The sequence below is a fragment of the Micropterus dolomieu genome, linkage group LG08 (genome assembly GCF_021292245.1).
Source record: "Micropterus dolomieu isolate WLL.071019.BEF.003 ecotype Adirondacks linkage group LG08, ASM2129224v1, whole genome shotgun sequence".
Lineage (NCBI taxonomy): Eukaryota > Metazoa > Chordata > Actinopteri > Centrarchiformes > Centrarchidae > Micropterus > Micropterus dolomieu.
This window is the reverse complement of record NC_060157.1, coordinates 21,377,821-21,396,425: the sequence shown is the minus strand read 5'-3', so window position 1 is coordinate 21,396,425 and position 18,605 is coordinate 21,377,821. Positions and strand designations below refer to the sequence as shown.

At 41.1% G+C, this 18,605-nt stretch overlaps 2 protein-coding genes across 5 annotated transcripts; both read left to right on the top strand.

Annotated features, from left to right (window-relative positions):
• The first annotated feature begins 1,219 nt into the window (after nt 1-1,219).
• si:ch211-112c15.8 (tumor necrosis factor receptor superfamily member 25) lies at nt 1,220-8,270 on the top strand. The gene is made up of 10 exons (XM_046056719.1): nt 1,220-1,622; nt 1,708-1,804; nt 1,909-2,034; nt 2,515-2,640; nt 2,783-2,831; nt 4,252-4,391; nt 4,651-4,812; nt 5,341-5,378; nt 5,859-5,961; nt 7,951-8,270. Exons 1-10 carry the CDS (start codon nt 1,542-1,544, stop codon nt 8,268-8,270), a joined length of 1,242 nt encoding a protein of 413 aa, XP_045912675.1. The 5' UTR covers nt 1,220-1,541.
• A 58-nt stretch (nt 8,271-8,328) lies between these two features.
• Nucleotides 8,329-18,561, top strand: ttc34 (tetratricopeptide repeat domain 34). Of its 4 annotated transcripts, none has more exons than XM_046056673.1 (8): nt 8,329-8,426; nt 11,815-13,599; nt 13,903-14,125; nt 15,121-15,313; nt 15,735-15,901; nt 16,429-16,702; nt 16,885-17,099; nt 17,882-18,561. In XM_046056673.1, exons 2-8 carry the CDS (start codon nt 11,888-11,890, stop codon nt 18,425-18,427), a joined length of 3,330 nt encoding a protein of 1,109 aa, XP_045912629.1. In that variant the 5' UTR covers nt 8,329-8,426; nt 11,815-11,887; the 3' UTR covers nt 18,428-18,561. The 4 variants fall into 4 exon arrangements, 3 of the variants coding, with proteins under 3 accessions (XP_045912629.1, XP_045912628.1, XP_045912630.1); XR_006826032.1 differs by lacking the exon at nt 8,329-8,426 and adding an exon at nt 10,796-10,859 and having other exon boundaries at nt 16,920-17,099; nt 17,882-18,014; XM_046056672.1 differs by lacking the exon at nt 8,329-8,426 and adding an exon at nt 10,796-10,859.
• The last annotated feature ends 44 nt before the right edge of the window (nt 18,562-18,605 follow it).

The following is an 18,605-nucleotide window of genomic DNA, read 5'->3' as shown; positions in this document are numbered from 1 at the left end:
ATTTTTTTTTCTTGAAATGAGTGAAACTAACAATCATCTAAAGTTGGTTGTTTAACTTGCTCACGGTCAACTCTTCTGACATGGACTTTGTCTTGGTAAGTAATCCAGTACAGATCACTTTATTTTTGTCGTCGTCCTTTCAGGGAAGCTTTAATTTAGTTTCAGTGAGTGGATTTTAGATAGTCATCACTCACTGATACAGGAACTGTTGTCACATTATAGCTGTTGCCATGAAAGCAAACAAACATACAGTATGTCTCTTATGCTCTTTTAAGAACACGTCATTTGTATGTCCTTGAGTAATGTAAGACAGATATAAAGTGTGTAAATACAATTACAATCGTTTAGTTTGTACGATGTCAGTAAATCACAAAATATGCCCAACACAAGTTCCCAAATTCCAAGGTGACGTCTTCAGATGTATTGCTTTGTTTGACCAACAGTCCAATAAATTCAGTTTACAAAGAAAAACAGAAAATATTCATTGTTTAGAGACTGGAACCACTGATGGTTTGGCATTTTTGCAATGATCAAAATAGTTTCTGGTCAACTTTCTGACGGTCAACTAATTGATTGACGAACTAATCGTTTCAGCTCTAAGATTTGCATATTTAGGTGTGACTGAAAGAGATAAGAATTTGTTTCACAATAATTTTAAGATAGCCCTGGATGAAGCCAAACAAGATCAAGTGGTGGCCATCCCTTATTTTTTTGCTGGCTGGCAGATTTAACTCTGGTGATTAATACTTCTTTTTTTTCCCAAACAATACTAATATTATACCAAGGTCACTTTTCAAGGAATTAAATGAACACACGTTTTTACAATGGCAGAAGGGAGATGGAGGGCTGTTTCTACCAGGTCCAGGAGGAGGTGGATGAAGAAATCCACACAATTGGTACCACTGGCAACCTTGTTACACTGAGCTCTGATTTGTTTTTTGTGAACAATCCTGTTGACTATGGGGCTCTTAAGATATAGATTCTTTTTAACTTTAAACGGCTCTCTCATAAGGCTCCTATTTTGCGTTATTTTCTCTTCTCTGCCTCCCCCATTGACTTGGCATTCAAACTGTAGGCTAGAAAATGTAAGTAAAGGACCTCTTCAGGAGATTTGGTTATCTCCGTCTCGTGAGACCCCACAGAACAGAATCCTAAGAAATGGATCCATTAGAAAAGCATGTCGTCTATTTTATACAAGACGATCCTTGCAGCTCACAAATATCAGAAATGTCTTGGTCAGGTTAATTCCTCATCAAGATGCATCAGGTAATGGGCACCTACAGTTTGGATTGTTTCATAGGCTCCATCTGACCATCAGAAAATTGGCAAACCCTTGTTTAGGACAGATTGAGAATGGCTTAAGATGAGGGTGTAATCTGGGCACCCACAGCCATGTGTTTGGGCGGAGGTTTTTGATACCCTTTCAAATGTTTGTGCCACTGATACTGATCCTCTGGCCTCATTCAGGGTATTCCACGAGGAGTTAAAGATCACCACTAACCTAGCCACCAAGCTGAAGACCTGCTTGCTTGATATCAAAGATGTATGGAAATGAAAAGGCAAAAGATGCCTGTGCAATGAGTTGTACTGAACCTTGCTTGCCGTTTTGGGTGGCAGCTGTGGTATGAAAGTGTCAGCCCAGTTGGTTTGTAAGCATCTTCCTCTCCCACAGTACCTCACCTCGTCATACCTCCTCTTTTGTTTCAGGTTTTCCCACTGATACTTGCCTTCCTTTCCACTGGACAGAGTTACACGGAGGTGACAGAACAAACCAGTAATTCATGTTTTGAAAAGTGTCCAGCTGGTAAGTTATAACAAGGAACCGCATGCATTGACCTTGTGTTGAGTTATTGTGGAATTATCACAGGTTAACTCATTCCCTTTCTCCTTTTCTCCACCGGTTCCCAGGATATCATAAGATTGGTAGCTGTGGGAATATAACTGGACAGTACAGCTGTCAAAAATGTGGAAACAACGAATACACAGAAATACCAAACTTAATACCAAAATGCCAGAGGTGTTCCTCGTGTGATCGTAAGTATCTTGTTCAAATACTATTGATTGGGTTGGGTGATAGAAACACATGCTTGTGGGAAAATAATATATTAGTATAAGTAATATTATGGCATTTTATGGATATCTAAATAAAATAAAAATGATTTACCACCATACTGTCATGCCATTCTGATGAAGTATAGAAAAATAAATAGCAAAACATATGATAATGATGGTATGTAGAGTGTTTTTTGAGGGACTCAAGCAATTTTGTTTGGGAAGATGAAATTCTGCAATGAAATATACCTGTCTAGGAGGTTAAATCCAAAGTAGCAGGCTAAGGCTGTTTGTTTCATAAAAGCAACATCAAAATAATACACTGATTGGTATAACCATTTTAACTCCAGCTCATATAGGATGTTGTCTTAAAAGTCAGTTCTGTCCTGGAACAGGTTTAGCATACATTTTTAACTACATTTTAAGAAATTGTCAGGACTGTGTTTTGATTTTTTCCCCCAGATAATGAGAAGGAAATAAAGTCCTGCTCCTTTAATAGTAATGTGGTATGTGACTGTAAGGATGGATACTACAACGCAAACCCCCAAATAAGGAATTGCCAAGCATGCAGCTCTGCAAGATGTGGAGGTAGGTGACGTCAACAAGTGTTAAATTGATGCCATCTTGATTACCAGCAAGATTCTGTCTTATTCAACATGATAAAACCATCAAAGGGAAGCCATATCATGTTTCAGAATTTTCACATTCACCCTCATATTTTCTTTTTCAGTGTCTGATGTTAATGAGGACTACAAAAGGAAGTGCAATCCCTGCCAAAGGTGGGAGATGTTACAATATGACAAATGAAAACTAAGACATGTTTAGATTTTTGTTTTTGTGACAGAGTAGAGAGCCACACAGAACTGTAAGGGAAAAAAATCAATCTGCGTACTGTAGTGATAGATCCCACTAAATCTTAGGAGCTAGGGAAGGTTTTCATTTTGGCACCTTGCAATTACAGTATGTTTTTGCTATTTTGTTTTTTTTGGGTGTCTGATTCATCATTATCACAATATCTTGATCATTGTATTTGTCTTAGTTGCTATATTTACCTTTTTCAATATGTTTTTCCTATATATATTGTCTATTTCTGTTGGAGAAGCTCTTCTAGCATCTGATTCGCTTAGTGTGGGAGCAGGTTGACTTTTAATTGTGCAGATTGCAACCAGAGTAATGCATATGTTTGTGTGTATACAGACAAAAAGCTCTGTGGGTTTGAACCTGTTTGAAGCTGAAACACTTAATCAATTTATCGATCAACAGAAAAACAGATTTGACAGTCGATTGTTGCAGTAGTTTAATCAAGCAAAAATGACTCCAGCTTCTCAAAGGTTATGTTTTTGACTGCTGGGCAAACACAACTACATATTTGAAGACATTTTCACAGACTAAAAAACACAGCTCTTTTGATATTTTAATTGGCTTTTAGTCTTGGTCTGAAATATATCTCTGCTGTCAAATCAAGCATGGCATGATTTTAGTTCAGGGGGCATGTCGTCGTCTTGTTAGAGTGGCAAAACATTAAGTTCCTGTGGTTTTTCTGAGGCCCTGCACTACCTGTGTGGCTGTGGATATTAGAAGTCTTTGGTTAAGACTTTTAAGCCTTACTGATAAAGGATTGTAACTGTGCACACAAGATTGCTGTTTTGTCTTTTAAGGATAAGTTCACATATTTTCAAGGTTGTCTTAAAACACTAGTCAGATGCCCATATAAACATTTAAACCGTTTTTGCTTGCTGTAATCATTCCTTTTGTCAATGCGGGCCATTGAAAGATCTCTTTCTAATGTGCTTTAAAGGTACGCAAGGGCAGACAAAATTCAGTCCTCTTTCTGTGTAAGAATGTATTCAGAGTTTGCTAATATGGGGCAGCTGTGTTAGGCAAATCTTAGAACAACTTTCTTTTGGTGTTATACTATCTCTCCAGTACACCTCAGCAGGGAGATGCTACCTAGGCAAACAAAGGGGGAGTTTTTTATTAAAAAGACTAACTTTTGAAGATATTGACTTGATTTAACTAATTCAAACTGTTTATATAAGCCTCACTGAGCTTAAGATAAACCTTTCAAACATAGCTTTACACAGAACAAGGACTGTGGACCCATCGTGCACTCTGCAGTTGTGAACCTATCCTTCTATGTATGGATTAATATGTTGTCAGATTACAATGTTGTCTATAGTAGTCTCTCCTTTTTCTCAGGAAGGAGTGTTTGACAAACCCAGAATGTGAGAGGAAATCTACCGCAATTACAATTCCTCCTTCTACAAATCCACCTACGACTACAACCACGTCTTCAGCTACATCTCCAAGAACCACAGCTTCAAACCCAACATTGAATTGTTAGTTCTCAATCTGTACTGTACTTTTAACCAGTAAAGTGACATAACGTAGTGGCCTGTGGTATTGTAGTTTTGATTCATATGACCTTTTCACTCACAGTATGTGTGGGCATTGAGTAAATTTACTCAGACAGGAACTATTCAAGTTATCTGGAGGATCACTCATGTTTTTATCATAAAAGATTTTCTGACAGAATTACTGTATGTTACACTTTCCAAGTGGTGGAATGATGTCAGTGTTTCTTTGTGTCCATGGCAGTGAACGAAATGACCTGGCTGTTAGTCGTGGCGGTTATGGGGACAGGTGTGGTGCTTCTTTGGCTCCTGCTCATTAGGAACCAGCTCAGATACCCATACAGTTTTCCTTGCTGGAGTGTAAATAAAGACCTGGAGCTGTCTGTCGAGGACCCCAAATTTAACGGTAACCAGTGGTAGAATGTAACTAACCACATTCACTCAAGTACTGAACAACAGCCACATATGATTAGCTTGAAAATGTGTTTTATATTTTACTACTCAACTGTATGTACGTATTAAAATGCTGCTTACATATGAATGCATCACTAATGATATTCCACTATTATTCTGCCCAGAGAGGAGTACTTTTACTTTTGATACTTTAAGTACATTTTGCTATGATTCATACACACAGTCTTCTTTTAGCTGAAGTCACATCCGGGGCTTAATTTATCAAAGCTTCAGTCTTTAACTTCTTAGACTTACTAAATGTATAAAATACATTTAAATGTCTAGATTGTTTTGTAGATACACAGCAGGTACTGTGACACAGCACAACAAAAGATAAACTCAAATTAAGTGTGTGTATAAAATGCAAGTTTAAGAGACATTTATGGTTGTTAAACAATTTTTTTTCACCTAGTTCCTTTTTTCTCAACTGAACATGTTTAAGCAGGAAGCTCACTGATCATATCTCTTTTCCTCCTAACAGAACAACGCAGTCATCAAGTCAGCACCCCGACCACACTGGTTTGTGCTCAGTTTCATGCATTTTGTGTGCTTTTGATAGAAATATAGATTGGAGCAGTATTGTAGGTGGACACAAACACACTGATCACAATTTGTATTTAAAGTGAACTAATAAAATTGGTTCCATATAGGGGCGGCTGTGGCTCAGGAGGAAGAGTAGCCAACTAACCGTAAAATTGATCGTGTATGAATGTGTGTGAATGATTAGTTCCTTTCTGATGAGCAGCTGTCACCTTACATAGCAGCCATTGCCATTAGTGTATGAATGTGTGTGAATGGGGTGAGGTGACATGTAGTGGAAAGTGCTTTAAATGGTCAGAAGACTAGAAAGGGTGCCCTCTAAGTACCATCAGTCCATTTACCATTAAAGCTGTAATAAATTATCAAAATGATTTTCTGGGGTTTTAGAAAGGCTGAAGAATTTCACCCGGCACTCTTTAAACAGAGTTTTACCTTCACTCTCTTGTTTGTTCCTCCAAGACATTTAAAGTATCTGAGGAAACTCCCATGATGAATCTCAGCTCCACCACACCAGAACATGCAGCCCACTGCAGTCCTGTGCTGCCAGACACTGAACACAAAGGTAAGATTCAGTATTTGATGCTTGGTTACAATGCATAGCCTGTGACGGAGCGATTTAGTTGGTCTTTGTTCAGTGTATGAACATGAATTATATGAAGTATATATTTGACACCATTGTTCTTCTCCAACACTGGTTCATGTCATAGCTAATGTTTTGCCCAAAACATTTCAGTGGAATAAAGATGAAAGAGAAATGTATGTGTAAGATGTAAGTAATTTCAGTTTTTATCTTTTACATTCCTACAGCAGAAGCTTGCACTGCTTTGCAGTATAAAACCAGCTTAAATTAGTGATCCACACTTTTCTGTTTTCCCTTCACTGTTTTCTAGTATTACTACTACTACTAACAAAGAATGTTAAGAGTCATAGGATAATGATAATAGAGAAGGATAGCATGTGTCAAACATGCCTTTTCAGGTTCTCCCATGAACTTGTCAATATTTCAGAATACACAAAACAGTTGTGGTGTATTGGCAACTTAATGAGAAAAGCTAAGCTGTACACCAAAAACATATAAACTCTTTCCTCTCAACTTTGACTTTGTGTGAGGCGACACTGGAATCTTTGCATTACTTTAACATAATCAGTGATAGTCAGTGACAGTGGGGGGTCCTGTGCCTTTTTGATGATGCCAGCAGTAGATGGACAGAAAGTATTTAGTGTCTTGCTTGGGGACACTTCTGCAGAGTGAGTGCCTACAAGCACAAAGACATGAGCTTGCCTGGTTCAAATGTTGCATCACACGTCATCACGCCTCTGAAACTAAAAATGTCACAGTGACTCTTTTCCCCATCTGATTACTGAAGGTGTACTATCTATTTAAGCTACAGCGTCTCTCTGTTCTTTATCACTGATCAGTTGTGTGGACCACAGTGTGGAGGTGTAAACTAGGAAACAAGATGCATTAACTTTTTCACATCAGTCAGCAATTTAATTTTAGGTGAAATGGCAAACCAGATAGGGATATTCCTTAAACAGCCTTGTACATCCTGTTCAAACTCCTTTTTTAAATCACCGACAACATTCACACATCGTTAGATGTTACGTATAGGTTATGGTGTGTATGAGGCTGATGAAGCTAAATAGATTTTCCACTGCATTTTTCACCTCTCACGCGTGAGGAAGGTTTTCTATGTTTCAAATGTACAAAAGGCAGTTAAGAATCTTGAATCTCCCCACAGCTCAGACGGCAGCAGCTATTTTTCCCCCCTGTGTGATTCAGTGTTGACTTTTATGATTAAAAAATCCCCACTAAAAGGCTTTTGTTCTATATTTCCTTACTGTCAACAAATTGATCCCATGGATTTTTCTCTCCATACTTTCTAACTTTCCTGCCTGTTTAGCGGTCAAGCCCATTGATTCCTACATAACGCATAAACCTTTAAAAAAACTGCTCACAAATATATATTTTTTTTCTTATGGCAGTAAAAGTAATTTCTTAAATTAGCTGCAGCTCACCCATGCAGGAGGAATTAGTGATAATGAATAAGTGAACAATGACAAATGAAGAAACATGTCACCCAGTGCAACAGCTTTTTCACGTGTTTTTGGATATCAGTGGGCCTTAATGGCACAGTAATAAGAGTAATAAGATATATCTGGCTCTGGCTACACAGGCAGTAGTTGTTAGTAGGATTAGTTAATTGTTGGTTTTGATTTGTTGACAGTAAATTTGACCTTTTCATAACAAATGAACTCACTGCACGGCTGGTCTCCTGACATGGTATGCTCAAACGCCTCTGCACAGTTTCTGTATCTTGATGACATTTAGTCCACCCAGAGAACATAACGTTCTGCAGGACAGAGCTGAATGTTGAATCACAAAGGGAAAAAGTGAGACATTGGAAAGCTCAAAAGTTTTATCTTAAAGTGGTTAAGCAGTAGCCCATTGGACAGACAGCACGCTCTTGCAGCTGACCTTTTTCCATAGCAGAGTTTTCAGTTTTGCACATGCAGTGATTTTCTGTGTTTCTGTTTTCTCTCCTTCCAGCTGACAGACGAGATGAGCAATTGGAGCACTGGCCGGCCATCGTCCTCTACACAATTATCAAGGAGGTGCCCTTGCGTAGGTGGAAGGAGTTCTTGCGTCTGCTCTCGGTGGCTGATCAGCAGCTGGAGCGGGTGGAGCTGGAGGCCGGTTTGGGTCTGGGCTCCATGGAGAGGCAGTACCAGATGCTGAGACTGTGGAGCCAGCGCTCCTCTGCGAGCCTGAATGATGTCTTCTCTGCCTTGCACTACATGGATTTATCCGGCTGTGCCCAGCTGCTGCAGGAAAGCCTGGAGAAGCTGCAGTGTGGAGGCCTGAACTGAAGCACGGTTTCACAGCCTGCAGAAGTTAGACTTAAAATGGTTTCAATGGGGCAATGCAGGATGAGGCTGCATACCATACTATCATAGAATGAGAGACACCAGTGCTTCAACCTTCGGCGCCAGTGCATAAGACTAGAAACTTCAAGTCCTTGGAAAGTACATAAATAACTGTAGCTACTACATGGTGCAACCACAGAACACTGCAATTATGTTACAAATGACCCATACTGAGTAATGCAGATGTTTTGTATATTACAATCTAGCTAAGAGCTAAATGGCATTATGGAGCACTGTGGAGATCATGACAGGCCCCACTACAATTAGTTTACTTCCTCTTTTCCTTTCTTTTAATGGGTAAATGTCATCAAATGTACTCAAGATAAGTTTATAATATTTCCTTTTGTGAGTCTTTATTAAGTTGAGCTTTATTTTACCTCCAAACTCACACTTAAAATGCAGAATGTACAAATAGACAATAATGGATTTGTTGCAGTGCATTGTCAGCTGCAGAACTGGCACTTGGATCAATAAGTGGCTTGCTTAAATGCATGTAACAACAACAACACCACCAGTTGCATTCTTAAGGACATCATGGAAAAAGATGGCCTAATCCTAAACTCACCCTAACACTCAGGCTGAACTCTAGTAATCTAGTGGGTGGGGAAGTCTCCTTTAATATGCTATACTGCCAGAATACCACTTAACCTACAGCTTCGCGTGTGGCATCTCCAACAGTGGAAGGCTGTGGTTTTACAGCAGAGTGCAAATGTAAATATGTTACTGTATAATTGTATATGTGTGTGAAGGTTGAGGTAGCGCTGAAAAAGTTCCTTGTTTGAACTCTCAAGATTATTTTTCTACCTCCAAATATCCAAATTGGTGCTTGGCTTTTAAATTTTTTGATATTTAACTAATCAAAGTGAAAAGTCTTATTCAGTTTGATTATTTAAACTATGAACATTTCAGGGCACATTTATGATGTAAGAGCAGCACAGCTGCAGATCAGTTCACCACGTCTGACATTTCCTTCATCTCGTTTGAAGGTCTGCTCTAATAACCCAGCCACTGACTCTTGTTACGCACCCTCGCAAAGGAAGAAAACTGAAATCCCCGCAGGACGTCAGATGTTCAGTTTCCTGCAAATAAATGGTGTCAATGTGAAGTAGGCTGGGTTTTTCCTCACCACACGTATTCGTCCAAACTGTTGGTTTCCTGTAATGGGGTTAGGTATCTCATTTTGAGAGTGTTTGTGTGTCAATTCAGTTACTAACAGTAAAGGAGTTGGACTTTCCAATTATTGGAGTTTATTTATCAATGTTTTACTATGAATCTAGGTCTGTGGTTTCTGGCTTTGGGAGACACGTGTGTGCCTTTTTTAAAAATTATTATTTTCTGAAACTACTTATGGATGCTTGCACCTTTTTGTTACAAAACTAAATGAGTGGATAATCATACTGATGGAATTTTATCCTTGTAGTCACCTGTGGTGCAAATGTATGTTAGTATAGTACTGTGAGGAGCCTGTGTCAAGTGTCACTATACATTATGTCATGAATAAAATTCTTGGCCACAAGGTGGGAGTATTGGCTGAGTGTTTGAACAGCAGCAGCTGGTGTTCAGTTTTGAGCACAGGACCCCATACAAAAAAAATGTAGGCAGGGTGCTTGAGCTTTTATTCTTGAGGTGGATTAGACAGAGCTCATGAATTGCAACTTCTGCCTCAGAATAAAGAACAGCTGTCCTGAATTGTCCATACTACCTGGACAGAAAAAGGATAGATTCCACACAAAGAGACTTTTTTTGGCAGCAGCTTTAAGAAAACTTGCATGTGATTGAAGTTGTTTTTTTTTTTGTCGGTGAATAGTACAAGGACATGTTGATATGCTGCCAGATAGCTGTTACTTCCGATGAGAGATCATTTTTACAACTGTAACTGAATGCAGCATTTTGGTTGCCTTTTTAATCAGTGCAACATTGCAACTGCTTTGCCATACGGATATATAAATACATAAATCAAAATGTATTATATTTTCTGCAATCTATTAATATTGGACATAGCAACATGATTTATTATTTAGAAATTGTTTTAACCTGTTTTAACCAATGGTCATGTTAATGACCGATATACCTACCTAAAATAACCCTATAATGTAAATTAGCGTTAACGGAATTTACATAGATAGGAAGAGAGATTTCTTTGGCAAATGTTTACATTTTCTGCTTCTTTGCAGTAACTAGGCCCTATGTGTGGAAAATAACGAACACCTTTCTGGAAGTAGGTAAATGACTCAATTACTTTTGAAACTTGCTTTCAGCTTTCCTAGAATTACCAGGTTCGTCGTCTGAGTTGAGGAACATATTTTTATCGCAGATTTTATGTGATATTTGGTGCGAAAGTTTTAAGGAGTGAAACTGTCACTGAGCTGTGTGCCATTCAGGGTTGTTTGGTTTTCCTTTGAGCACGAGTGTTAGTGGTTTCCACTGGCAACCGGGCCCGTGCTCACAAGAACAAGAAGCTCGCTCATCCGGACTGTCCCATCCCAACAACAGAGGAGACCTGGGGAGTTCACCATGATGTAAACAGTTGCGGTTGGTTTGTTCTTTATCTTGTTAATATCTCTGTGTCTTTCCAGCAATTTGACTCAAACAACAAACATAAAAAAAACTCTGTTGTACTAGCGGACACAACGTATTGTCCAGGCAACTCTGTGTCGAGAGCTATTGAGTTACAAGAATGGGGCCCAGGTTTTCTGTTCTTGGGGCGTTCAGTTAGCGTTACAGAAATGCGCGGACACCGACCGCATCAGTCGGTTGTTTCCTTCATTAAAAAGTCGCGCATTTAGTTCGGTTTTGTTCACGTTTAGGTGGGCCTACTGTTGGCATCAAGTTCCAAAGGAGCAGGTTGGTTCATTCCCTCCATAGGGCACTTAACACTTAAATATGTACCCTAACTTTAAATATTAGTTTAATGCAATGCACTTCTCCTTTGCCGGGATATATACGTTTACTCATTTTAGATGACTCTTTTATCCGATTTACATGTAGGTGGATGTCTCATAATGGGAATTGAACCCGGGTCCCCCAGACCAAACGCAAGCGTCTTATCTATGTGTCATTGCCACCCCAGATTGCCTTTCAAGCAGGTTTGACTGAAAGTACTTCTTGTTCATGAAAGACCACTGTGCTGCTGCATCAGTATTATATTTACAGTTTAAAAATATGACACAACGCCATTCCACAATGGGCCAGTATCAGCAGTCAAATAATACTGAACCAAACTATAACAAAATTAATGAAGCCGATTTCCATTTAGCTTTTGGGGTTCAGGGTCCTCCTGGTAATGTACATGCAGACTCAGTGTCACACTGTCATGGCTTACTGGAACATATTAACAGAAAAGAGCCATCAGTAATGTTATTAATAACACCTGTGCTTTTATAGTCAAAATGTCTGTTTTGAGAAAGTCCTATTGTTTTGATCCAATACGCTGAATACTGATAATTCTGCTATTTAAACTAACATTTTTCTGTTTTTTAACCATAAGGTGACGTCAATGCTGTCATCACTGTGAACAGGTGAAGAAAGAAAAACAGACAGAGAGGGCCTCCTGCCTGATCATGACTGCTGTGGTTCGACCTGGAGTCTATATTTCAGAGCTATGTGAGGAAGGAGACAAGTTCCTTGAGGCCGGAGAGCTAGGGAGGGCTACCTCTCTCTACATGTCTGCCTTCAGGACTCACGCCGCCTCCACCATGTCCCACATGCGGAAAATGAAGTCTAGCCTGGGTGGGGTGATTTCCACTCTAGAAGGTTGGCTTGACAGTCACGAGGAGACCCAGCCTGCTGAGGGTCTTAATAAAGGTCTTGCAGCCGTGTTCCTGTCCACACTCTGCCCCAACAATCTGTCAGCCACCATTTTTAAAATGGAGTCTCTACTTCAGAGTGGTGGGCATGGCTGTGAGGAGATTTTTGCTCGCTGCACTGCTCTGCTTGAAGGGAAACAACACCTTCAACCACAAGGTATGAATGGCATGGTATTGGAGATCACTCGTGCCCTGGCCTGCTTGTTCTCAGAGCCTCACAGTATCAAGGGGCTGAAGCTTTACCTCAAAGCTTACCAGAGTAACAAATCTGAAACAGTCAAACTGATTACAAGCAGACAAGCTGAGCACCTACCCAAAATAGTGAGGGCCTTTATAGACCAAACACTGCACATATATCCCTCAATGTGTGACAACAAGCGTGCAGTAACAGCAAAGGACAATGATAAGCTAGAGGTAGCAGCTACCTCTACAATTATTGAGTTTTTGTTGGCTATCTCATCTGATAATAGAGAAGTGCAGGAACTTCAAGCAGCATATTTTTTTTTGACAGGCAGGTTTGGGGACAGCGCAGAGGTGTACTCTGCTCTCTTGGGTCATAGTCAATGTCAGAAAACGTCAGAGAGTAGTACCGACAAGTCATTTCAAGACACTCCTGAGAGGAGAGCCAGACTCTTAACCAGTCGAGCTGCTGCCTGTTTGTCAGCAGGTGGACGGACTGCAGAGGCATGCATGGATCTAGGAGAGGCTTTTGAGATACACCCTGCCACTGCCCGTATTTATTTCCAAAAGCTATTCACAGATCATGGTACAGGGGTGGCTGCTCGCACCCATCTCCGTCAGCAGGCAGAGAGAGGCCTGTCTGATTACAGAGAAAGGGTCCTCATCCGTCCAGACCTGAGGTCGACTGAAGGAGTTGAACTCCTGGACCCTGTGATCACTCACCTGCGGACTCTGTGCCATTTAGAGCCTGACGGGGGAGGCAGAGAGCTGCGGGTACGGCTGGCCGACTGTCTTCTCCTCAGAGGGGAACACAAAGAGGCCCTCTCCATCTGCAGCCAGCTAGCTGCCTCCCAAGGTCAGCAGAGCTACCAAAACACAGTGCAGGTTCTTCGTGGATATGCACGACTTCTCTCTGATGACCACAAGGGGGCATTAGAAGACTTCCAGGCTGTAATTGAACACAATGCCCCCCACCCGTGCAGCTGTGTGCGGGCGCTGTGTGGCAGGGGACTCCTGCGCATGATGGGTGGCTTAAACTACCTCACAGCTTTAGACTATGTGACAGCCAGCAGGCTGCAGCCTCAGGAGACAGCACTGACTGTTCGCTGCTTAGTGCCATGGAACTACCGGGGGCTGCTGTTTACTGTTTTACTGGAGCAGGGACGAGTCATGCTGGAGGGGACTGGACAGCACAAATCCAAGTCCAGTTCTAGTGAAGACACCCAACAGCCCCGGCAAGGGCTTCAGCTGCAGGCCCTGTCAAAGAGAGACAACCACAGATCAGGGTATTGTGTTTTTTCTCACATACAGTTTACTCAATAGGCCTTTTTTGGAAGACAGTTTGACATGTCACAGTATTTATGAAGTTGAATTCCGTTTAAGTGCTTCAGTTTTTGGATCCTGGTATTGTGCATGCTGACTCACTGTCACACTGTCAGTCACTCACTGGACACTTGAATTAGACAGAGCCATTGTTAATGTTGTTAATTACTAACAATGAATGACAATGACTAATGAAAGTCCTTATTCTTTTTTCTCAAATAAATGCATTTTCTTGATGGTGCACTTTTCCCCACTCTGTTCATTAGGACCCCTGCTGGTGTCCAGTCCCTGGCTGTGCTGCTGATGGAGCTCCAGCCCGGTGCTGATGGGGCCCAGATCCTGGCGGCGGATGCCTTGTACCAGCTTGGCCGGGTGGAGGAGGCCTACCGGCTGCTGCTTTCCATCGGGCCCACCAGTCCACGGGCATCCATACTGGCTCGCCTCGCCCTGTTGCAACTTCAGAGAGGATTTCTTTATGACACCAATCAGGTATGTAGGTTTGGGACTGTGGGTCCCAAAGTGAGGTCCAGAGGCACCAACAGTTTTACAAAAGGGGGGTTCAGGATGTGTTCCTGCTGAATTATGAAAACTATAATGTCAGTCATTATGAAAATGAACAGTTAAATGATTCATGCCAAATTCTGTTGTAATTTCTGCATATATATCTGACACAATTATCCATTTAAGATTTCTGTGTGAAAATATTTTGAAATTTCTGTTCTTTTGCTATGTATGTGTGATACAGGGAAATAGATACATATAAATGTTTGGTAACTGCTGCTGCAAAGTAGCCCATTTTAGAAGCTTCAGCTAAAATGGTCATGTTTTTTTTTTTACCTTGATTAAAAATAAAGTGCTGAGTGAAAACAAACCATTCAAAATTCTTGATATTGTTATGGTGAGAAATTCTTGTGATATTCTCATTCACTCAAATTGCTCTCTGGACTCAGCTTCAGAGTGCCTACGTTTAAGAAATAAGGAACCACAGAGACTCATTTACACCCCCTCTAATTTGATTTCTTAATTTGTGTATTGTCAAACCTGGTGTCACAGCAAATCCAAACACAAAAACAAATATACTACAGCAGAGCTGCAACCAAGGCCAGCAGACAAGAGAGAGACATCAAAACACCTGTAGAATCACCAGCATGTTCAGCATGGATGGGCTTGGTTTGCCATTTGTCACTATTTAAAAATTAAACTAACCTAAGCCCTAAGAAGTGTTGTAACACATTATACCGTAATTACATAAAAAACAATGGAGTTGCTAAACTGCTGCAAAAAATAAAAAGTGTGGTCTCAGCTGATTTCAAATGATCAACTGAACTGAACTGAATATCATATTTTGTAATGTACATTATTCTGAAGGGACACAGTAACAACACAGTGTGTCAGGTTAGGAAGCTTAATACCTTTATTCACTAATTTTACAACTTTTACAGTGAAAGACATAAAGATTTCATATCTGTTCATTTTCCCCACAGCTGCTGAAAAAGCTCGTTCAGTGCGGTGAGACAAGCTGCTTGCGCTCGCTGTTAGCGGTGGCACAACAGAAGGACCTAGCACTGCTGCAGGCACACTGCCACTCTGCTGCGAAACGCATCCTGGAGGGCACGCGAGAGGAGAGTGCTATCAGGGAGGCTGTGGCATATCTCTCCATTGCTATCATGGCCTCTGGTGATTAGAATCTGATTGAAGAGATATTAATGGTTGTTATTTGTCAGATTCTGATTGTTGACTTAATTAATAGTGGGTAATACTTATCTAATCTAGATAGGGGGGAACGGTTAGCAGGTTTAAGGGAATGGTTGGCACAAACCCGAAGCATTGTTTCTGTGTTTGGCTTCAATTCAGCAGAGGTACACATCTTTTACAACACTGAACACAAAGCAGACTGGCTCTGTATTATTTAACTAGAAGACAGCCAACCTGAGCGGAAATCTGTCAATGTGAAGCCATTTCAGCACATATCATAAATACTACTTAACTGTGTCTGGATCAGTGCTTGTTTATGTATAAATATCGAAGCAGCCATTAAAATGGAAAATGATAATACTGTGAATATTGTGAAACCAATCAAATAATTGTATTGTTCAAGGTGGCGAGGCAGCTGACTCTTTGCTAGAGAGAGCAAGGTGTTATGCCCTGCTGGGCCAACGAAAGACGGCCATCTTTGATTTCAGTGCCATTCTGAAGGAGCACCCAAAACATGTTAAGGCCCTCTGTGGAAGAGGCTTCACCTATCTCATGTTGAACCAACAAAAGGTATTGTTAAGTTGAAACACTTTCAAAATATGCCGTACCTCAATACGTGTACAGTACTTTAAACAGTTTGTTCCTTTTCTCTAGGCAGTTTTACACATTAGTGGCTGCAACTGGCAGTGAAAGGTAACTGTTTAAAAAACAACCCCTGTAAACTACCTGTATCATGTTTTTGGTGACCAACATGGGCAGGGAGAAAGAGGCAAAATCATTTCATGTTGGCAGAGAAGGAAACACACCTAACTCTAGGAATAATTTGGACAAATACGATCTACAGGATCTCAGGGGATGGGATGCTGTTTACTTTTACAAATACATTTTATTATTTATTTATTTAAAAGGGACAGCGTACAGTAAAACATAAATGTTACCATTTGATGCACTGTACCAGATTATAGCTTCAAGCTTATTTGCATCTGTAGTCCCTTTTAAAGTCTGGCTGATAAGACATTTTTACATAAGATTGTCTGGTGCAGCTGTAGTTGTATGTTCAATTTAAATATGCAATTGAAACTGCCTTTTCCCCTTAGGAATGCACTCAAGACATCCTGGCAGCACTTCAGATAAACACTGACATAGTCACCATAGACATCCTGTCACTCAAGGACAAGGCACGGAAGCTGGTCTGTGATTGGCTGCATCAGTTCTGTCGGACCAATCTGTCCGACATCCTGGTCACTAATGCTGTCCCCTGCCATGAAGAGCAGCTAAGAGATGCTTTTATAATTTGTGGCGCTCTGATGAGGACTGGCTGCAGAGACCCCAGATGGCATCTTCTCTATGTGGACATACTCTTAGCCAAAGGTGAGAGTGGAACTTGCTTCTGAAATTCTTGGTGGGATCCTTGATGTCACTGGAAGTGGTCCGGATGGGAGATTATGGTTTAGGCTGTGCAGTGTTTCCACTTTGATAAAAATGACCATTGAACCCGGGGCTCCTTGTTTACAGTAATCCTTATTCCTGCTGTTATGGTCCAACTGCTCCAGGTGAAATTAAGGCAGCAGGTGCTCATCTGTGCCAGGTGTTTGGCCAGGAGCCAAGAGATGCAGTGGCCCAGGCGAGGGTGGGTGTGATGGAGACCTGGCAGCAGAACTACCGCAGTGCAGCCTGCAGGCTCAGCAAACTGAGTGAGAAAGATTCATCCAGCCTGGACTTCTTGCTGGCCCTGATCCCATCCAATCAGCGAAAACGCATGGCACAGGTAGGCCTACTGCAGGAATACTAGATTCAGCATAGAATGAGCGCCATTGCTAAAGTTGTTTGTGCTGGCTATGGCTGCCTTTTTTAGTCTACCGTCATCAGCAAATTTGTTTTATCTTTTCTGCACAACAGGACAAAAATCATGCTCTGATTTTTCATAGATAGCAATATAGTCAAAAGTCAAAAGAACAAAACATAAAATGAAATAAACTAAAATACATCCGTCCATATTAATATATGTCACTGAAACTATCAAATAAATAAGACGAGATTACTCACTCATTGAAGATCGAATTTGTGGTGTTGTTTTTCAGTGTTATCACACTGAAAGAGCTCCTTTCTGATTCTATGAGGCCCGTGGTATCTTTTCTTAAGATCATTTTTTATAATTTTGATTTCATCTGTTCTGTCTGGTGTGTTTACATGGTATCATGCTTGTTTACTTCACTTTTTATGTTTTAAGACAGTGTAGGCTAAAATATAGTATGTCAAAAACAAAAAAATAAATAAACTGTACAAAACTGCAGTGGCATATCCATCAATTTTAGGAGGTTCTCTCTCAACATATCACGCTAAATATTTCATATGTTTGAAATGGACAGTAAGGTCAGAGAAGATGGAAAAGTATGCATATTGTATGATGATGGAGAACATCAATAAACAATTTTACAAAACTTACAAGACAGGGCTTGGGATTATTTCCTTAATCTATGTATTGTAAATATATTGTATTTATGCATTTGTAAAATTCACATTAAATGCTTTGCATCAATATTGTAACAGGCAGCAGCACAGGAAGCCAGCAATGTGTCATCAGGTGGCCAGTGGGATCAGGCCCTTACACTCCTGACTGTGGCAGTACATGCTGTGGGTAATCACAGACTCCAGTATCTTCGCCAGCGGGCTGCCTGCCTCGCTCAGCTGGGCTTACACGAGCGGGCTATAACTGACCTGGACAGAGTTATCCAGAGACACGGTGGATCCGACTCCAGATGCTCAGACGACCCCCAAGTCTGGGTGGAGGACCTGTGTCTGCGTGGCCGCAGCCTGGTGCTCTGTTCCAGAGAAGGAGCAGCTCTGGAGGACTTCACTCGGGCCTTGGAGCTCCACAGGAACCTGGCCATCCAGTGTGTTGAGGCTGGTCTGGGGAGGCTGCGTCTGGCTGAGTGCTTCCTGCGGGGGGCGCTGCAGCATTATGGGGAGGAGCAGCTTAGTAAAGCCTGGACATTAATTGAATGTGGCCTTGTCGTGGACAGTGAGAACGCAGAGCTCCGCAGACTGAGGACAAGGGTCAAACGAGAAGTGGCCAGTCCCTGCAATGTCAACTAGTGCTGATAGTCAGAATCACACAGGAGCTCCAGCTGAGCTTATATTACGTTGCCAGGTCAATGCCTGTTGGGGAGACCAGGGTGATTTGAGCCTGTGGGGAAGTTGAGCCACCCCTTGTTTCTCTACAAAATTGGTCATGTGAATACACATTTTTGAGTCATCCATTTTACTCATCCTG